The sequence below is a fragment of the Ochotona princeps genome, chromosome 12, assembly GCF_030435755.1.
Source record: "Ochotona princeps isolate mOchPri1 chromosome 12, mOchPri1.hap1, whole genome shotgun sequence".
Lineage (NCBI taxonomy): Eukaryota > Metazoa > Chordata > Mammalia > Lagomorpha > Ochotonidae > Ochotona > Ochotona princeps.
The window spans coordinates 49,154,268-49,176,183 of NC_080843.1; the positions used below are offsets into that span (position 1 = coordinate 49,154,268).

The 21,916-nt window shown below is 45.5% G+C and overlaps 1 protein-coding gene across 10 annotated transcripts in view; it reads right to left on the reverse strand.

The window, feature by feature from the left end:
• Nucleotides 1–1,738: 1,738 nt before the first annotated feature.
• Nucleotides 1,739–21,916, reverse strand: part of RCBTB1 (RCC1 and BTB domain containing protein 1) — a 52,728-nt gene continuing 32,550 nt past the window's right edge. For 9 of the 10 annotated variants that reach the window (XM_058670790.1, XM_058670789.1, XM_058670784.1 and 6 more), the window contains 8 exons: nucleotides 20,513–20,671; nucleotides 17,092–17,199; nucleotides 16,571–16,713; nucleotides 15,172–15,362; nucleotides 11,937–12,063; nucleotides 9,532–9,683; nucleotides 8,950–9,080; nucleotides 1,739–2,256 (listed from right to left, as the gene is read on the reverse strand). In XM_058670790.1, coding sequence (XP_058526773.1) covers nucleotides 2,116–2,256; nucleotides 8,950–9,080; nucleotides 9,532–9,683; nucleotides 11,937–12,063; nucleotides 15,172–15,362; nucleotides 16,571–16,713; nucleotides 17,092–17,199; nucleotides 20,513–20,671 — 1,152 coding nt within the window. In that variant the 3' untranslated portion in view covers nucleotides 1,739–2,115. The remainder of the gene's footprint in view (nucleotides 2,257–8,949; nucleotides 9,081–9,531; nucleotides 9,684–11,936; nucleotides 12,064–15,171; nucleotides 15,363–16,570; nucleotides 16,714–17,091; nucleotides 17,200–20,512; nucleotides 20,672–21,916) is intronic. The other variant, XM_058670792.1, reaches the window with a different exon arrangement.

Consider the following 21,916-nt stretch of genomic DNA (forward strand, 5'->3'; position numbering starts at 1 on the left):
CTGGCTTATTTCACTTTGCACAACTCGTCAGAGTCCACCCATGGAGTACCAAGCGTCAGCATCCCCTTACTGTTTCAGGGAATACTGAATACTACCAACTCTAAGAAACACACTACATGCTTGTTTTAACACCGTATTTATTAGTATGTCATTCTTAACATTACATAAATACAGCTTACATACTAGAATATCAAACATTGTTCCAGTAAGAAGTTCAAGAGTACATCATGGGTGGTTTTGAGAAATGTAAATACTTTGGCTTCCATTATTATGTCAGATGAAAAAAAGCCATTTCAAGCAATAGTTTTTATTTCCTATGATCAACAACAAAACCAAGTAGAAAAATAAAAATACTTTAAAAAAAGATCCTCAAGTACTTTTGGAAGGTCTAACTCTCATTTCCCTGCATGCAGGTTTCTCAGTGACCTAATAAGTCAGAAACTCAGTAGCTGCTGAATGCACTGGATCAATGGATCTGCCTCTACTACTTCAATTTGTGCTTTTTTTTTTTTTAAAGATTTCTCAGGAGTAATAGCACACACACTAAAGTTCTCCTTTTGTTCATATCATAAGCCTACGTAGCAGTGATGTTGCAAATACTATCTATAAACACTGCCAGTAATCTGGGTGATGTGCATTCAACCCAGGAAGAAAAATGCCCCCATGCTGCAGAGCTAATTCTAGCCCAGTGATTCACTAGGCATGGGTGATGTCAAGAAAAGGAGGCTGGGACTTGCAGCTTCTGACTTCAGTCACCACCAATGAATTCCACATCTGCATTCGAATACATGGTGGAGAATGACAGCAAGCAGCACGGCTTCACGCCCTTTATTAATCTGGCTCTGAAAGCCGCTGGGCTCCATGTTCAGAAGGGAGTGCTTGCAGGGAGAAAACGAGATCCCAACAGGGAGCTCACACAAGGGTGGCCCAGACTCAGCGGCCAGATGCTCCTGGAGCCCACCCGGCCATGCTCCATAACAGGCCAAAGAGACAGATGTTTTTTTAAATAGGATCTTGTCATGAAGATCAAAGTTTCAGCCTTTAAGGTTAAACTGTGCTAAGTATTCTGACAAACATAATTTAGAAGTAGAAGAAAATGCAAAGTGAATGGTGGGGAAGTTTCAAATGAGCACATCTATGAGGATATTTGGTCAAGAGAAAATAAAACAAATTCCATTAAGTCCTGGAAGGAAGCTGGCTGTAAGAACCACTTCAAGTCATACACAGCTAGTGACAATCTGGCAGCCACGCCATATACCTCCCACCAGTAAGCATTTATAGGGCAAAAGGTGGGGGTGGGGCGGCAATCTGACTTGAGTTTATAAAGTAACAAAATGAAACCTTATTGTGTAAGTAACGGATGAGTAGTGGAGATTCTAATTCATTATCAGCTTTGTGACAGTTCTAAAAACTACTCCTTATGCACGTAAATCTGAAGAAGTCTTGGCTAACCTAGAAATTTATCTTTACGTAATCATTTCAATAAGTTTAACCCACGTTAAATGTTTTGTTTTGTTTTTTGCTACACCTTGAGTTTAAGAAGCCATCAATACACAAGCACACAAACAGCCTCTCACACTCCACTACAGTCCCTCACAGCCAGGCTACAGCCAGGCTACGGCCAGGCTACGGCCAGGCTACAGCCAGGCTACCATCAATCTACCACCAGCCACTAGTGTGGGATTCCACACGCCCTAGCCTCAGGGGCCGGCCCCCACCTGCGTTGGAAGAGGAGGGGCCTCTCCTCACAACACATCTCCAGGTATCCAAGCCAGGATGCTACAGGAGCTGGGACTGCTGTCACTAAGGTCCCTTTTCAAGTTCAGAAGTTCCTCTGGCCAACACTGAGAATGGAGACAGCAAATGGAAATCTCTTTCCCAGGGTCCCAGCCCGAATCTAAGAAAGGTTGCATTTAAAATATACACGTTTCTAACAGCTCAGGGAAAGCTGGGCATCCTTCCTGTAATCCCTACAGAGAGAAGTAGGTCTCAGAGGTGGGAGAAAACACGACCTCATGGTGTTTTTACCTGCAGCATCACATCAACTGAAGAGCACAAACCGGCCACGCCTACCGCACCCCTGAGCACGCACACAAAACCCCGCAGCCTTGCGCTTCAGTTCTTAAAGGCTCCACATTTACTGGCTTTAGCAATGAACTCCTTTAGCAGGGGGCCATCCATTTGCCAAAATGCTGCAGTCTGCGTGACTTCTGTCAAATGATTGATGCAAAACTTAAAGCAGAATTCTTCTAAATCCTGGACACACAACAAAAATAAAAACAAGAAGAGGCCATTTTTTATTAGCTGTGATTGAATTAACTCCTCTCCAACCCCCTCACCCCAAGTCTTGGGCCCTCCCCCAGAAATAATATTTGAGAGGCCAGTTACTTCAAACCAGGCAAACACAAGGCCACGGGTCAAGGTCAAACACTAGTCATAAGCCAGCGAGAGCAGCAGCTCCCTCTACTCATGCGCACCCGTGCTGAGGTCTTCCGTCACACGATGGAGAGCCTGCCTAAGCTCCAAGACGTTTTCCTACAGAAAACCAAATGTCACACCAGTCCTTCTCATGTGACTCTTCATATTCAAGAAACCAGCATTAAGACACGAGCTGAGTTTAAGGAAGAGGAAGATTAAGACATAGAAAAGGGATGATGAGACAGGCAGGCAAACTAATCTGACATCACAGTTCATTTTTGTCTTTAATAAAGATGACTTCGTATTTAAAGCTGCAGAATGCCACTTCCAGCACTCTCATTTCTGAGTTGGGCCTGCAGAAACATGTGGATGGAACACAGGTTCCAGCCACACGAATGGAGCTCGCCAGCCACCAACAAGCACAAGGCAGAAGCCACGGTGATGTGTAAACACCTTTTTCTGTCTATGCAAAAGTATCCTTTCATCTCCCACAGACCTAATAGTCTGTCCCCTCAAATCCTGGAGTGCATATTTGTTACATCAACAAAGCACTGGGCATGTACTCAAAATGCCCACACACTCATAATGTCCACACACACAAAAGCACAGCCCACTAAACACTGTCAAACAGCTGAACTGGGAGCACTGGCTGCCAGTCAAGTACCACAGTGAAGGTCAACAGTCAGGCTTCTGCCAACCAGGAACTCAGTGGCATTCCCAAAGCAGGGTCCTGATGGCTCCGATCTGGGACTGGGAATGTGGGAGTACAGAGTAGAGGGGACAAGGGCCCATACCAACAGAGACCCCGATTCACACAGTGCACAGGCCTGCCAGCAGTGATCGCCTCCTGTCCTAGGCGATGCTGCCCCCCAGCCACCTTTGAGAGAAACCATAGCTAGTCTGAGTGGGCCTGCTGCTGCCCCACTTCTGTTTTTCTGATCCTTCCAAGCACATGGAAGATGTTAGCAGTTTCTGAATCCTGTTTTTCAAGAGATTCAGTGAACTAAATGTGCGACCGATGCTGTGTTTATGACAAGCTAAAACGTAAACTCTAACACTCCTCTCTGATTATTCAGGGGGAAAAAAAAGCAACTACAGCTGGTACTAACATCTACCAGGTAAACAGCTCCCAGGACACAAAGACAGGTCACATTTCAATCATATTTATCACAGATCGTGGTCTACACTTAGGAAGAAGTGGCCCACCATGAGCATAGGACGTTCTTCCACCATGAATCAGGTGAGGACCTTTTAATATGAACGTTTAATTACGTCATTTTCACTTCAAGAGAAGAGTGAATCTAACTCACACATCATAAAGCCTTACCACTTCATGCTACTAATTTATAATTCAGGATGTTTTTAGTGTATAGTAAGCAAATGTAGAGTATTAAACTAATTTTTTAAAAAGATTTATCTATTTTTATTGGAACGTCAGATTTAGAGAGGAGGAGAAACAGATCATTTGTCTGCTGGTTCACTCTCCAAGTGGCCACAACAACCGCAGCTGTGCCATTCTGAACCCAGGAGCCAGGAGCTTCTTCCAGGTCTCCCAAATGGGTGCAGGGTCACTTTCCCAGGCCACAGAGAGCTGGATGGGAAGTGGACAGCCAGGACATGAACTGTTGTCCACATTGGATCCTGGTGCATGTAAGGTGAGGACTTTAGCCACTAGGATACCGCACTGGGTCCTCAACTCACTAATTGTACGGAAGTTGCCTTAATTTTTTTTTTTAAGATTTGTTTAAAGGGCGTAGGGTAGAGTGGGAAAGAAGAGAGAGATCCCATAGCCACTGGTTCACTCCCCAAATGCCCACAAAAGCCAGGGCTAGATCAGACTGATGCCAGGAGCCTGAAACAGTCCAGGTCCCCTATGTGAGTGACAGGCGCCCAGTATATGAACCATCCCCCACTACCTTCCCAGGCCACTGGCAGAGACCTAGATCAGAAGTAGAACACTCTGGGCCCGGCGCCGTGGCCTAGCGGCTAAAGTCCTCACCTTGAATGCCCCGGGATCCCATATGAGCGCTGGTTCTAATCCTGGCAGCTCCACTTCCCATCCAGCTCCCTGCTTGTGGCCTGGGGAAGCAGTCGAGGACGGCCCAATGCCTTGGGACCCTGCACCCATGTGGGAGACCCGGAAGAGGTTCCTGGTTCCTGGCTTCGGATCGGCGCAGCACCGGCCGTTGCGGCTCACTTGGGGAGTGAATCATCGGACAGAAGATCTTCCTCTGTCTCTCCTCCTCTCTGTATATCTGACTTTGTAATGAAATAAATAAATCTTTTAAAAAAAAGAAGTAGAGCACTCTGGCTTGGGATGGCAGTTTCTGCTCTCCACAACACTAGCTCTGAGGAGAAGCTTCAAGAACTTTTAAGCTGGCAGAGATATACAAAAGCAGTGATTCCAATTAGAATCTGCTTCATAACTGAACAACAGCCCTATCCAGCTCCCTCCTCTTCCTCTCCTGTTCATCAGAATTGGTGAGAGAGCTCCTCACTCAACAAATGTTGAACAGTTTTAAGCATAAAAAGACAAACTTGGAGAATACTGAAAACAATCTCAATTTGCTTGTGTAAAGAACTAGTTGAATCCTGATGAAGCTGGATCTGCGTGAGGGGCAGGAGGGGATGTGTCGAGGCAGACGGAACCTGGCAAGCTGACGTAAAGGAAGAACATGGCAACCCAGCAGGCCAACCCGGCAGCCGGGGAGCCGAGGTGGCCAGCCCTGGCTGAGCACGCAGGACAAGCGCTCCCCGAGACCAGCCCTCTCTAGTAGCTGAAACATCTACGTGACTTTTCACTCATTCTGCAGCCATCGAGAAAGTACAACTCTGCCCAACTAAATGAAGTGAATCCTCTGACCAGTAAATAACAAAAAGCTCAGACAAAATAAGAGTCTTAAGGCCCCCGAATCAGGACATGTTTATGGGGTAACGCAGAGGGATCTAATACAGCCTTTCTGCAGTGGAACTATCCAGTGGCTCTGAGGCAAAACTATCAGATTCACGCAATGCGTAAGGGAGACCAGAACATAAATCACTGCTCCAAAGGATATATTCACTTCCAATCTACGCACCTAAGTTATTCCAATTACTAAACATACTTGGAAAATAGGCTAATACTCCTTTCCACAAATATTCATCAGCAACAAAGTGAAACAGAGTTGTGGTTTTAGCAGTCTTATTTTTCAAAATGTGAACACAGCCATCCCCTCCGGAATTTTTATCCCGTCCTAACTCGCAAAGCTAACACAGACACCAATATTTACTCCCTTGGTTGGAGTCAGACAAGTAGCCCGGGGTCACAGCCACCCATCAGACCCATGCCAGATGGCAGAGATCACAACCCAGACCTAGCTCTGCCAGCCCTGTTCACAGGTAATTACAGGTAAGACCCCCGCAGTCTCGAAGTCTGCAATCCATCTGATTAAAAAGCAGAAAAAGTACTCTAGATCAAAGTGGCTTTGGGTTTTATCTTCCAGAACATATTAGAATGTCCTAGCATTTGAGAAAATAAAGGGTGCTTTTCTCTTACTATACAAAGACAAAATTCTACCCTACTAATTACTGGGAAATTTTAATTTGGCCCTCTGGAGGGAAAAAAATGATCCTCTACCCTTGGCACTAAGCCTTCTGATATTAATTATATCCAAAAGCAACTTCAGAGTCAGATTCCTGGAATCACAGGAATTGCTTCCCACCAAAAGCAAAAATTGTGATATGTAAATAGCTAGGTAGGATTGCTTGAAAAATCCTTTATCCCAGGGAAATAAACACTCAACTTTTTCTTCTAATGCTACAATATACTAAGAAAACAAAAGTGATCTGAGAGGAAATCAGTGTAAACAGAAGGGTTCCCAAGCGTGCCCAGCGTGGCTCCGCACCAGAACGTGAGAGCCCATCACCGGCGCTTGCCGCTCGGCATCAATGTTCTTCCTGCAGGACAGGAAGTTCAACCTCCACAGCACGGCTCTGTCACCACCAGCACACTTCCCAAACTCCTCGAGCCCTGAGGCCATGCATTCATGCTGTCTGGAGGTGCACATGCTTGTTTCCGTATTGCCTTGTCAAAATGGGGTATGGAAGACTCTCAGTCGCTTGTATAGAAATGAGAAGATACACAAGCAACAGGCAGTCATCCCCTTCCTAGCATTCTGACCCACTGAATGGGGGCAGAGCCATATGAGGGTGCTTCGAAAAATTGTTTGGAAAAGAAAATTATACTTATTGGGGTGAAAAAAAGACCATAAACCCATGCATAAATGTTTCATAACATGCATTTTCCACAAACTTCATGAAGACCACTGGTATGCATAAAGTTTTGTTATTTCTTTTTAAATCAGGCATACAGAGGAGAGTGTGAGAGGAAGATCTTCTGTCCACTGCTTCACTCCCCAAGTGACCGCAACAGCTGGAGTTGAGTCAGTCGAACCCAGGATCCCAGAGCTCTTCTGGGTCTCCCACACAATGTAGGGCCCCAAGGCTTTGGGCCGTCCTCAGCTGCTTCCCCAGGCCAAAGCAGGGAGCTGGATGGGAAGTGGAGCTGCTGGGATTAGAACCAGTGCCTATATGGGATCCTGGAGCGTACAAGGTGAGGACTTTAGCTGCTAGGCTACCACGCCAGGCTGTATGCATGAACTTTAAAGCTTCTTCACTCCTCCATTCCATCTTTCATGGACCCTTACAGTACACCCCCTCACTGGTCTTCTGAAAGCAGTTTTTACAATTCATTTCCAAACTGATTCCTCAGCAGCTTCTAACCAACTACCAGATACAGCATACGGGGTTTATTATCAAGAATTTTTTTTTACTACATCCCTCAAAGACATGAAAGAGTACAGTAGTCAATTAAATCGCCTGTATCAGAACCTTAAAACAGTCCCTGGAAAGAGTGTTTTTTCCTACATTTAATCTGCAACACTTGTGAGATTTAGATGCACTGAAGTCTTAAAAAGCAAACTTTCCTGGTGAGGCGTTCAACTACACTCATAGGTCACTGCACTCAGCATCGGGTGCCTCTCTGGGGCGGTTTTCAGTGTGTTTATGCTCAGTGAGAAAAAAGCCAACTGATACACCAGTATCGACAGAGGCACCAAGAGGCTTTACAGAAAACCTCCAGGGTGCACCTTTGCTGAAGGTAAGGAAGAAACTCCCAGCACCCAGAGCCAAGCAGTCGGCCTCCACCAGGCAGTTCTGTGTGGGGACGAGGGAGGAGACCGGCAACAAGGTATAACTCAACCCGGAACTCATCAACAACAGGGCAAGGGAGCAGGAGTTGGCATCCAGAACATTCTGAATTAATCACTAAATGGAGAGAAAAGACAGCAGCCCAATTTAAAAACCACTGGGTAAATATGAAATCTTCCAACAGAGAAGTTATTGGCGCCCCAGGAAGGGTAAGGGAGGAGAGGGAGAAAAATCAATACCACTGTTTTCTATTTCTATTGCAAATGATTTACTGACCTTCCTTCCATCTGCTTATTGTGCTACAAGGTCAGCTACGGCTGACCTTATCAAATATGTATAATCATAACACCTCAAAAACAAGACACATCTTAAAAATATAAGATGCAATGGCCCACTCCAATCCCTACATGTGATTCAGGGGAGGTCTGTCCTCATGACACCTCAGAGGCCGCAGAGCTTTGCAAGCGGTCAATACATCCCTATTGCCAGGTATTCCGCCGAGTCAAATGATGACAGTGCAGTCAGGGGAGGCTCGCTAGGCTCACTGAACGTGCAGACCTTCGTGGATACCAGGAACCCTCAGGCCTGGAGATTTTCTATGGATTGGTGAGCCAGCTCCACGCAGCAGCCTCTAGGTGAGTCACACTCCTCCACACGCCCTGTTGGTGGCACCATCTCCACTCAGTGCAGCACCCTTACGTGCCTATATCCGCCCACCCAGAAGCTTACAGGCCGACTCCTTGGTTTTTAGCTCTAAGAAAATGCATAGAAATGTCAAAGTTCTGATTTCCAAAAGCCCATAGATTTGACTCTCTGGAGATCCATGGAGGCCAGGATTAAGAACTCAATTCAGTACAGAAATGAGACAAAAATAGTCCACAGGAAGTTCTTACACATGTGGAACTGCAAGTTACATTAAAGTCAGGGTAGTAGTGCAGAGCACACAGAGACAAAACACACAGCGTCCCGGGCTCCTACAAGGGCAGAGTCAGCGAGACAAGCAGCGTGCATCTCAAAGGGACACACAGATGCTCACGTCCAGAAAGATCAGAATGTGCTTAGTCCACTTAGGTCCGGCATTTATGGTCCAACCTGCAGTGCGGCTGCTGGCAACTCAGCGTATCCTAGTTAATAACATAAGCGGCAGAACTACTGGTTTTGAAAACACAAACACAGGATACAGAAGCAAGGCTGGACATCACATCCTAAGGGTAGCGGGCTCACTAATCGCCTAGACAAAGTGCAGTCACTCATGGCGTTCCCCGTCTCCTGGACGACAAAGGGGACAGGATCGCGTGGGGCATTACAGGGGAGATGTGGTGTCTGGTGGCTGCTTTAGGTTACCTCCGCATCATATCGGACCGCAGCAGAGAATAAGGAGAAGGCGTTCTCCACAGTAATCCCGCGCTTGATGATGTGCTGACAAAGCTTCTTCAGTCGGTTTTCACAGTAAGACGTCGCCAAATCCAGAAGGCCTGAAAGGAGAAAGCGGGGAAGCTCTGAGTGAGCTGAGAGCGACCTACCGTAACTTGCAGACACATTTCAGTTCAAACAGCAGCTGCGCAGCTAAGTCAGCAGAAAGATCTTAATACTGTCGATGCAAGCATGCAAATGCCTTGATGCCCACCTTCTGCTATCTCTCCAAACACATCTCTTCTGGTAATCTCTTGATCCAGTTTCTTCTACAGTACAAAGGAAAAGGAAGTAGAGCCCTGCCCCCAATTTTGTTGCAAAATGTTGCATCCATTGGCAGCTTATGCTTTAATATTAACAAAATGTGGCCAAAAACTATGTCCATTATTACTAACCATGACCATGACACAACAGCATTTTAAAGACATCGAAAAGCCATGCACAAGCCAAGCACTCTGCAATTTGACATTTCAGCAGTCTAGGAACACGAGGAGCCCAGGGTGGCTGAGGTACCTATGGCGTCCTCAGGCGGCAGATCCACTGTGTCTGTGTAGAGGTACTGCAGAAAGGCACGGTACACAGGGTAAGAGAACTGGTCTATTTCTATCACTTCCTTCATGTCCTCATTCCAGTAAGACTGGAACATGGATCGAAAGTGCTCACACCTGCCAACAGAAAAGCCAGAGTTATACACCAAACTGAGCGGACAAAGTCACTTGAGCCGCTCACTGCTCCATGGGGGCCCACGGGAGCCAGGTCACCCCGAGGGCACTGCAGCGTCGGTGCCTACACTCGTGCCTTCTTGCCCGCACGCAGTCTCTTTTCCGACAGCTCCTCTCCAACACTCAGCACTGCTCATCCAGCCCAGAGGCCAACCCCCACCAGCAACAATGTCATTCCCACTGGACTTTATGAGTAAATTTTCATTTTTTGCTCACTTGTTTCTTTCTAGAACAGGCACAGAATGAGTTTTTAAAAATGAAATGAAATTCAGAAATGAGAAGTCACAACTTCTTTCCATATATTAACATGTAAATATCTCATTTGGTATCGTCTATAGTGTGATCTGTGGATTCTTGTGACCATAGGCAGTGTTGGCTGCCTGACAGTGGGCTCTGGGTGGGACGTCCGGTCCGCAGGCCCGCAGAAGGTCCTACCAAGACAACTGCAGGAGGGACTTGAAAATCAGAAAACCCAGAGCAGGCTCATTTTTCAGATGGACAGCCTGTGAATGATGTTAGGGATATCCAAACGACCACCAGTAAAGGCTGACGGCCCTGTATCAGCCTGCACGCTATTCCATCATCTGGCACAAACCTCTTCCTGCTTTTCTGATACACTGAAGGCAGTCACAAGTCCAGTTTTATTTCTTGGTTGCCTGCTCCCTGTTCTCTCCTCAAGCCTCCTAACAGACTGATTTATAAACTCCACGCACCGGAAGAGCCACGTGTTGGAAGAAAACCTAAGCGATCTTTCTGTACTACTTTGGATGTGTACAAATCCACATGCACGAGGAATTATTTTCTGAATACTGGATTCTTGTAAGGTATAATATATAATCTTTTTCAAAAAGAAAAAAAAAGCCCATTTTCTGAGCTGGTGTTGTGGTGTAGCAGGTAGAGGCATCACGTGCAATACAGGCATCCCACATGGGTGCTAACTAGTATCCTGGCTGCTCTGTTTCTAACCCAGCTCCCTGCTAATGGCTTGTGAAAAGCAGCAAAGTGCCCAATGCCTGGCCCCATGCCACCCATGTGGGAGCCTGGATTAACTCCTGGCATTGGTCTGGTCCAGTCCTTGCTATTGTGCCTATCTGGGGAGTGGGCCAGCGGGTGGAAGCTGTGTCTGTCTCCCTCTCTGTAACTCTTTCAAATAAATAAATATAAAAGCGGCAGGGGGAGAGGGGTAATTATCTAAAAAAGGGATAGACTGGGTTCCTAAAGTTTCACAGACACATTCCAGATTCATCTTCCCTGTAAACACAATCCAGATGTTGAGTTCTTATATTGAGAATAACATACGACTACTTAGTTCTTGTCAAATGAATTATTTTGCAAATAGATTTTTAGCCAAATTTCCAAAGACACAAATGACCAACCAATGCTCTGAAGTTATGTTAATTCTGTCTCTGTAATAATCTCAGAGTGAACATTAAGATATTAATAAATGCACAGTTCCTCCCCACATTTACACAAAAGTCTGTACGCCTATAAAAGTGTTCTTCAATTGGGTATTACGTCCTTCTGGGCCAGAAGCCCAGCAAGCTCACCATCAAAGTTTCCTACTGAGGGACAACTCTTTGGAGTGGCAGAGGGTCGTAAGCATTTAGCCCAGCCATTAAGATGCTGTGTCCTGTACTAGGGTACCAGGATTTGATACCCAGCTCAGTTCCTGACTCCAGCTTCCTGCTAAGGCAGAATTGTGAGGCAGCAGGGATGACTGAAGGAACTGGGTTCTTCTCACCTCACAGAACACCTGGGCTGAGATCCTGACCCCCGTTCTCAGCTCACCCCAGGCATGCGAGGAGCTCAGTGCGTGAGCTCCACTGTGTTTCTCTCTCCATGTCTCAGATAAACAAATATAAGAATAAAGAACACACACTTGCATTCACTTAACAATCTTTCCTATATTTTTTAACCATGTAAATTTTCTGGAAAAATTAGGTATCTACCAGGTCCTCAATTTAACAAACAATGTAGACAAATATTTACAGACCTTTGTTAACACTTTTTTAAAAAGAAGCATGAGAATACATGCAAAATGCTTTTTAGTAAGAGTTATCAGCCAAAGTATTAAGTTGTGAGAGTTGTACTGTCAAGGCTATTTATCACTAGTATGTATTTCACGGAATAACAAAGAAATGGAAACTGCAAACGGAAGGTAAGTTTACTGATGTCTTTGAGCTCATGCAAAAGTACCTGATTTTCAAAACAGCTTTATGAACATGAATGTATTTCCCATCAATTCGAAACTTCAGGTCAGCAGTTTCTGGACTATCAAATTCTTTCTTCAGTGACTCCGCCACGGTTAAAAAGTCTTCGTGCTCTGAAGGCAGTAAACACATCATGAACATGGAGAACCAGGACACAGATTCAGGTCTGAAAGGCTTGAATGAGATCATCAGCAAGCTCATTTCATTTATCTTTTTCAAGAGAGTCTATGCCTTATTTGGCAAGTTAATTTTGTTACTGAAGCTACCAAAAATAAAGGCCAAATGCTAGTCTTACATGCTTAGCCAGATGATAGAAGTGTGTATTAAAACAAAGAAAGAAAGAAGAAAGGTCTTTTTTAAATATTATTTTTCATGATACAGTTCCTTAGGCTCAGGGATTTCTCCTTCCACCCACTCCCTCCTCTCTCTGCCCCACACTGTTTTTCACTGTGTTGTAACAAATAGTCACAAGTCCATTATTCTGCTATTTAAGTGTATCTTAACATTGTAGGTATGGTGAATGCTGTAAAGTCCAGCATTCTAGTGTCAAGATACACTTCTCAGGAGTCAATCTTTTATCTACAAGTATAGACGCATACTGCAATGTATCTCCACTTCATGTATACTTGCCTCCATCATACAGATCCTCTAGTAAATATATGGATGTACATGCCTGCCTATACATCTGTGATCTTGTATTTTGCATGAAGGTTGACATATCAGGGAGAACATATGATATTTGTCCTTTTGGTTTTGGTTTATTTCACTGGGCATAATGGTCTCTAGTTGAGACCATTTTGTTGCAAATGGTAGAATTTCATTCTTTTTAATGACTGAGCAGTATTCAATAGAGTAGATACACCACAATTTAAAGCATGTCTTAAAGGTTGGCTGTCACGGTAAACCTATGCTCTTGAAATCTGAGGGGTTCATTTTCAGGACTAAGAATCAAGGGGTTTCCCTTTACTAAAACACAAGCTGCTACTTTGCTCTGTTTTGGCAGTAGCTGCAAGGGTGGACATGTTCAACTGAATGAGGCTCAGCAAACACCACCTACATGGGAATGTTGGACAATTAGAACCATAAGCAGAGAAGCTGCTTCCTGAGTATATGAAATCCAAAGATCCCCTTACCCTTAAATATCAACATACAAAATATAACCCAATACCATCTAGAAGAAGAGATTAACGTAGTGGCAGCACTTAGCAAAGTGAACATACGCTCACATCACCTTGTAGGAACTGCTGTTGGGATTAAAGGCAAGAACAACTGCTACATGGAGTCGAGACATTTGTACAAATATATCATGCATTGTTTATTATCTATTAATTACTTATGTGTTAAGCTGCTTTATAATTTTACTTTGTATGTTGCTTCTATCATTTTTGGTATTTGAGGTATAATAATAAAATATGTTAAATTAAAAAAAACAAATATATCATGCAACATTTTTTATTGGAAGAAGGGGGAGAAGCAGAAGGTGGCTAACAGGGAACTCACAAAATCCAAGAGATCCTCATGGCACCCCGCCTGCCCACAGTCGGGAACAGCAACTTCCCGGCACTGATCCAGCCTGGACAGAAGTTGTGTGGCTCACCATGGTGAAATCCTGGCCTGTCTTCATTCATTTCATTAGCACGACCTCCCAAGGAAGCATCATTTGACTAAGCCCATGACCTTAACCCCCAGTTAACCCTCAACCCCACACCGTACGGAACTCTTGTGCCTATGGAGGAAGGTAGATACTTTCTCAAAAGTGGGCTTTCCCTCACCCTGTAACTCTGGATCACTGGTGAATAACAGTGAGCATGACCAAGATGGGCAAAGTGCCCAAAGGACAGGCCTATGACCTCTCCCCCATCTGAGAAACAGTTCCTCGATCAACTTTCCTCTGCAGTCAAGCGGCTGCAAATGCCCTCACCCACTCCTCCAGCCCCTTCTGGTGACAAGTATCCCACCTCCTTTCAGAACAGTCCTCAGAGGTGTGACTTCACCTGACTCTCTAACACAGCTGAGATCACAAGTAGAGGAAGAAAATACTTTTGACTTTGAGCAGGTGCAAGGGACAGATCTAGGAGACACAGTTTTTTTTTTTTTTTTAAATGTTCAAAATACTAGGACAATGTTCTGGCAGGAACTCTCTGCCCCTGCAAGATGCAAGAAGCTGGGGAAAACTTTTAATACCAAGCCCAGGTTGGCATGCAGAAGTCTGAAAACGAGAGCAAATGCCTTGGCTATGCACGATGCGTGTGTGCGTGCATGCGTCCATGCACAGCTACACAGCCCTATGCAATGAGCTGAATTCTTCCTAACTGATTATACACTGAAAAAAAATGTATTACAGCTTTAAAAAAATTCCAGCAAACTGAATTTAGAGGCTATATAACTTAACTCTCCTTGAACATACTTTGGTCTCTGTCACTATATCAGATGTTGCCTACGCACATGTAAGAAAGCCAACTGCTGGGCAAGTCGAATGCCCTGTCAAGAACTACATCGTGACCCACCTGCTCCCCCGTTTACAAACAGAATAACTTAGAAGAAATACACTGCAAAAAAGCAGGAATGAACTAGAAATAAAATATTAAGGTCATTCTGTTTATGGCTACTCAGCTTCAGAACATTTAGGGCATCTTCACATTTTTAATTAATCAGGGACCCTGAAGACAATATTCACCCAATACAAATGAGTGTCTGTCAACAATTAAATAGGCCAAGTGTGCTCTGAGGAGATGTTAGAGCATCAGCGAGTCACAAAAGCAAATAAAGCCCTGACTGATGGCACAGTGTGGACGTGCCTCAGGGAAAGCAGCCGGCCACGAGACGGCGACTCCTGCCTGATTCCACGCAGCCACCCTATCCAGGGCAAGAAATGCTCAGAACAGAGAGCGGGACTGCGTAACCAAGCACAGGGGAGGATGAAAGTGATTTGGAACGTGACACAAAGCAGTTGTGCAGCACGGTGAATTCACTAAATTGAACATTCTAAATTTTATATTCTACGAATTTGGGCTCAATTAAAATAAAAGCACTTAGGGAGAAAATTATCCATCTTTGGGAATATCTCATTACCTGTGACTGCACCTGAGTACACAGAACTGATCTGGGTTGTCATACCTAAGCCAGGGAGAGTAAGATGTTCCAGAACCCAGAAGAGCCCACAAGCAGTCAGTGTGCGGGAAAGCTAGTCAGGCAACAGTAGTCTCCCTGAGCCTTCTTACCCACGGAAAGCAGGCGCCAGGAGACGGCGGGCGTGGCGAAGCAGGCGAAGACGTCGTCGGTGCAGGAGAAGTGGGTGAGGTGAGGCAGGATCACCGACTGGCCCCGGCACTGGCCCCACATGTACACGTGCCCGCCCTGGGTCTTGGCGGCGGACGTGTGCGCAGAGTGGCAGGCTGCGATCTCCACTACCCTGAAATTGTAAGAATATACGTTACAATGACAGCACACTACGCAAGGTAATTAAAATGTTCAGGCTTACAACACCACGATGTCTGTCTGTCTGTCTCTCTCTCTTTCCCCCTCCCCCTCTCTCTACTTCCCTCCCTCTCTCTATTTCTCTCCCTCTCTAACTTCCATGCCAGGTGCTATTGGGGACAACTTGGGAAAACAGATCAGAAACCAAGGTAAGGGAGGACATGGGTAACTGACAAAACATTGACTGTTCTGGAGGCTTAAATGGCAGCAAGAAAAACCAGTGCTGTCCTCATTATTCCATTTCTTCATCAAAACAACTCTCTCTTCTCCCCTACCAGCACTCAGAACACTGGTCTAGGGTCACGGAGCCTGAACACTGCTCTTTGAAGGCAAGCTGGGCCCAACTCCTTGCTTTCTTCACTTTGCTTCTTAGGGTCCCAGATCAGATGTCAACACTCCAGGACTTGGTAAAAAAAAAAAACATTACTGGGCCCGGCGGCGTGGCCTAACGGCTAAAGTCCTCGCCTTGAACGCCCCAGGATCCCATATGGGCGCCGGTTCTAATCCCGGCAGCTCCACTTCCCATCCAGCTCCCTGCTTGTGGCCTGGGAAAGCAGTCGAGGATGGCCCAATGCATTGGGACACTGCACCTGTGTGGGAGACCTGGAAGAGGTTCCTGGTTCCCGGCATTGTATCAGCGCAGCACCGGCCGTTGCGGCTCACTTGGGGAGTGAATCATCGGACGGAAGATCTTCCTCTCTGTCTCTCCGCCTCTCTGTATATCTGACTTTGTAATAAAATAAATAAATCTTTAAAAAAAAAAAAACATTACTGTCTGGGCATCTCTTTCAGGAATATGCATTAAACCAGTCACAGCTACACAGAAAATGCCCTTTTCAGAGCAGATTTTAGATAATAGGTCTTTCAGCAGGCTCCAAGGCAAGTGTGTACCACACTGTCAACTTCAGCGTGGTCAGAGACCCAGACTGACTTCCTACTAGGGGGGCAGCACCACATCTGTTGGAATTATGCCATGACATGTTTGTGCCTCCTGCCCAGAGGTGGGCAATGCCCAATACTGCCCAGCTCTCAGCTTCATGTTCCTTATGGCTAGTACTCAAATTCTCGGGTTCAAACAGAGCACGTCAAGAAAACACAACGGTCACAACATCCAGTCCCAAGTCCACAGCACAGCCACGTTACCTTTCCTTCTCCACCATGATGTGTGCTGGACTTAGCAGGTTATTTTTATTGCCAGTTCCCAGCTGCCCATATGTGTTAGCTCCCCAGGCATAGAGCAAGCCCTCATCTGTTAGTGCTAGGGTATGTGCATAGCCGCAGACAATCTGCAAGTAAACACAAATGGTTACCGTTAGCAAGAAGACAGGAAAGGCAGAGAGGGCAACGCCTAACAGAGTACAGTCAGCTTCTGCAGGAGACCCAGTTCTCGCCAGGCAGGGGCTAACACTTGCCAGAACATTAACAACAGCATCAGGAAAGCCTACAGCTTGGAGATCTGGATTTACTCATCAAACCTGGTGTGCAACCACCAGGGGCTACTCCCTCCTCTTGGGCAGTGGGGGAAGACAGGCACAGTACTACCTGTGGATGCAAACGCACAGGCTGCTATGAGGAGACTGCTGGAGGAGTTACTCTCCAGGATTTCGGAGTCAGCACAGGGCAGACAGACGGGGCTCAGCTAGCCAAAAGGTCACCGCATGTACCTGGTTCACACACACGCTGTGCAGAGCTGCCACACGCACAGGTGTCAGCTGATTGCCGTTGTTGCCCAAGCCCAGCTGACCGTTGCCATTGTAGCCCCAAGCATACACCTTAGAAGAGAAAGGCAGAAAACCAAAGTTGACAACACAGCCCCTCCAAACAAACCAGACAATCCCAACACCCACATGCTACTAGCACAACAGGATCCTACAAATGGTCTCCCAACAGGAGGTATCCTCAGCAAGGATGGCATAAATTGGGGCCACTTCCTACTCTGCAACTTAGTAGCTGGATATCCTTGGGCAAGTCATATTCACTCTGTTTTCTACCTGAAGAAGCAAGCAGAGGTACCCCAGCAGTTATTAAGCACTTTCTGTACACACCAGGACCCCATGAGAGGTGCTCGGAAGAGTCTCTGCCCACAGTTTAACAAGGGAGGGGGACATTGGCAAATCGGCAAGTGCTGTGATGGAGATATAACCAAGGTACCCCAGAAACAGTGAGGAAGAAGGATTTAGTTCTAGGAGGACTACTTAGATCTGAGTTGGAGGATGAGCATGGGTAATGGGCTCCAGAAGATACGGATGGTAAGGAGGGGGCCTAGCACACACATCAGGAGCACAGCCCAGAAACAGCAAAGGCCAGGGGACACGGGGACAAAACATTTTGGGAAGAGTGAACCCCATCTATGAATCTTACACTGAGACATTTCAAACCAGATAAACAGTACTTATATTCACATTTCTGAAAGGCCCTGTGGGCTGAGCTCCGAAGGACAGGGACATACACACAGACTAGCGGTGGGAAAGCCAGCGTAGGTGACAACACCTCCCATCAGCAAACAGGCAAGCGCTGATGAGGCGCTAAGCTTAGGAAGAACTGGGGGTCAGGAGAGGGGATGACCGCCAAGGGGTTCCGTTGAAAGTCACAGAATGAGGTGCTGCCGGCTGCTGTTCTGGACCATCCACTCAAAGTGATTGAGCTGGTGTAGTTTTCACACGTGGAAGGTTTCTGGGGGACACAGACAAAGTATAGACCAGGAAGAAACAAGACAGATTACTTCAGATGAGAAATCTGACATGTGGAGGCATCGCAAGCAGCTAGGCAAAGATGTCCTAGTGAGAGATGGAGAAAAAAGTCTAACAGGCAAGAACTTTTTGGAGAAAAATTTGGCAAGACTTAACGACTTTAAATGGCATAGTTCTTGACCCAGAAATTCTATTTCTGGAGATTGAATCTGTAGACATACTTGCATAAGTTACAAAATTATACTGAATAACACCAGATCAGCACAACATTGTTCATCAAAGTAAGAAAAAAAATTAAATGGCTGAAACGTCCATCAGTGGGGTCCTGGATGTGGGTCAAGAGGAATTAAACTAAAGAGCCTTTGTGGCAACACCACAGGAATTGTTAATGAATGTTTAAGAACAGACGTGGACAGAAGATGGACTGACAAGTGGGGGAGGCAGAAGCAAGTTGCAGAACGGCAGAGAACAGTCTGATTAGCCCTGGTTTTTAGAACTGTGAATGATACCCAACCTACAGAACTGTTCACAGGGGAGAAAGTCCAGAAGATTCTGTATCAAACTAATAACAAGACTGAGGTGAAGGTATTCACTTTTTACTATATGCTTCATTTTGTGTTGTTGTTGTTAAAACAATCATAACTTAAAAATCAAACTTGTTTTTCAAGGATTTCCATAGTATAGTGGTTATTATTATTTCCATAGTGTAGTGGCTCACACACAAAAGATCCCTGGTTCAAAACCAGCCCAAAACTTGCTTTTTAAAACTAAAGGAAGGGGAGCAGCATTGAGACCTAACAGAACCAGCACTGACCCCAGCATGCCATGTGGCCATTCCAGTTCTGATCCAGCTCCCCGCCAATGGCCTGGAACAAGTAGCAAAATACGGTCCAAGTGTCTGGGCCCAGGCCACTCATGTGGCAGAAAAGCCAGGTGAAGCTCACAGCTTTACCTGGCCCACCACTGACCACTGCAGTTATCTAGAGAATGAAACTTCATTCCTCTTACTCTTTCAAAATAATAACAATAAAATTAGAATGTGAAAACAATATATGAGTAACCCAAGGAATTCTGGAGTAACCCAGGATGTTATTACAGCTGATTAAATAAACAAGCTATCATGGATGAGCACTCAGAGGATGTCACAGCATCCCAGTGCCCCACTGCAGGATGCCAGAGCATCTGTGGCCAGAGAGATAACTTTAACTTCCATGCACTAAGACATGCATGGGTGCTAATAAACCTATTTAAGTACAAACTGCAACTGGAAGTAATTTTAGACAAATAAGTATCAGCTTAAAGGGGATAACAGTAGATGCTTAATTTAGGGTTTTGTTGTTGTTTTAATGTAATTAACAATCATGACAAAAGAAAAAAATTATTTTGCAAGTTACTCTTATTCCCATGAACAATTATTCAATACACAGGGTGGGGATGGAGGTGGAGGGCTGGTGTTGTGGCACAGTGGGTTAAACTGTGGCCTACGATGCCAGCATCCTACATGGGAGTGTTGGTCCGATTCCAGGGTTGCTTCACTTCCAACCCAGATCCCAGCTGATGTACCTGGGAAGGAGTAAGGATGGCCAAAAGTACCTGGAGCCCCGCATCCACACAGGAGATGTGGATGCAGATTCAGTCTCCTGGCCTTGCTGCACCTGCTGGGGCTGGGCCAGATCAGCTGGGGAGTAAACGAGCGGATAAAGGTCTCCCTAGCTCTCCCTCTAACTACTCTGCTTTCTGAAGAAATGAATCTTGGAAAAAAAAAATCGACCATGACACAAGTAGTTCTACAAAGATGTCAACAGCTGACCTGAAAGAATGCCCAGCTTTTTCCTGAGATGAGAAAATTAATGTCAAACTCTGTAATTCAATATATTAGATCCCCAATACCTGACGAGAGTTACAAAATGAAAGTTTAACAAGCTACCACCTGCAATACTGGCATCTCATAAGGGTACCAGTTTGAGTCCCAGCTGTTCCATTTTTTTTTTTTTTTAATGCAATTCCCTGCTAGCAGGCATAGGAAAGAAGTAGAGGCTGGCCCAAGTGCTTGGAGCCTCTGCACCCACATGGTAAATCAGAGAAAATTTCTGGCTTCAGACCTGTTCGGTCCAGGCCATTGTGGCCATTTAGAGTAACTTCTCAGAGGATGGAAGGTCTCTCCCTCCATAACTCTGCCTTTCAAATAGATAAATCTTAAAAAAAAAAAAAAGAAAAAAAAAAAGTCGTCTTAATGAGCAGTAACCAGCTAACCATGGATGGGGTTAGCAAGGCAAAGCCGTCCTCCTTCCACAAAGTGAGGAGGTGACATACACCCCCTCCCATGAAAAAACTGAACTTTCACCAAAAAAGGAGGCAGCCAGAGAGAGGGGCAATACATGGAACGAACACTCACCTCTCCATTGTCCAGGACAGCCATGGAGGAAGTCTGACCACAGGCAATGCCAACTACCCGCTTGATGTGCAAACAGTTGGTGACTTTGCGAGGAGTTGGCTGATTGGCTGTGGACCCTGACCCCACCTGGCCACAGTTGTTGTAGCCCCAGGCAAATACCTGCACAAGAGAAGGGGGCAAGAGAAGAACTGTTAGGGCGAAAATTCTATCTCTGAAACAAGCAACCATAAAACAAAACAAAACAAAAAAAAAAAAACACCTCACTCAACAGGTACTTACAATGCTTCTAAATGACACTGATGGATTAACTAAGGAAATGTTAAGCAAGCATTCAGGAGACACCATCACAGGAAGCCATATGGTCCTTTCTAAAGAAGCAGTACTTATGTATAAGTAAGCTTCAACCCACTGGATGTAGAAATCACAACCAGAAAATATTTCAGAGAAATGAACATCAGGTCAAAAGTAAATGGTTTTCAAAGCTGTATATTCACTAACCCACACGGGAGACCTACAGGAGGTTCCCATCTCCTGGCTTCAGGACAGCTTAGCTCTGGCCATTGCAGCCACTCAGGGAGTGCATCAGGTGATGAAAAATCTTTCTCCCTGCATCCCCTTCTCTCTGTATATCTGCCTTTCCAATAGTAGAAATAAATCTTAAAAACAAAAATGGGAACTGTAGGGACCAAAGTTGTGGCACAGAGTTGAGCTGCCACCTGCAATGCCAGCAAAACCATGTGGGAACTAGTTCATTTCCTGGCTGTTTTCATTGCCAACCCAGCTCCCTGCTAATGCACTTGGGAAAGCAGCCTGTGATGAACCAACTAGCATCCACTGTAGTCACATGGGAGACCTGGATAGAGTTCCAGGCTCTCCGCTTTGCCTGAGCCAGCACGAACCTTTGTAGCCATCTGGAGAGCCAACCAGCAGATGAACCATCTATCACTCACTCTATAATGCTTTCAAACAATCTTTTAAAATGAATGGCTACATGGGGACTGTACAGGGATAGTGCTTAGCCTACAAGGTAAGCCTCAGGTAAAGAGGCCAGCATCCCATATTTGAGTGCTAGGATGGATCCCCGCTCTGGGGAGCAATGCAGATGTTCAGGTAACAGGTGCTCCTGGTTCCTGACTTCAGGGGCTGGGGCTGGGACTATCTGGGGCTGGGAATATCTGGCGAGTAAATCAGTCGAAGAAAGCTCTGACCCTTAAAGATTTAAAAAATAAAAACAAAATAAATGGAGACCATAGTTCTACTAGCAGAGAGTGGATTCAGGGCGTGAAGCCTGTGTGTGCACTAGGCCTGGCTCCAGCTCATTCCACACAGGAGAACCCAATACTTCTGCGCACTCAGTTTCTTCATCTATCACTTGTCTTACTTAGCCAAATAACCTTATCACAC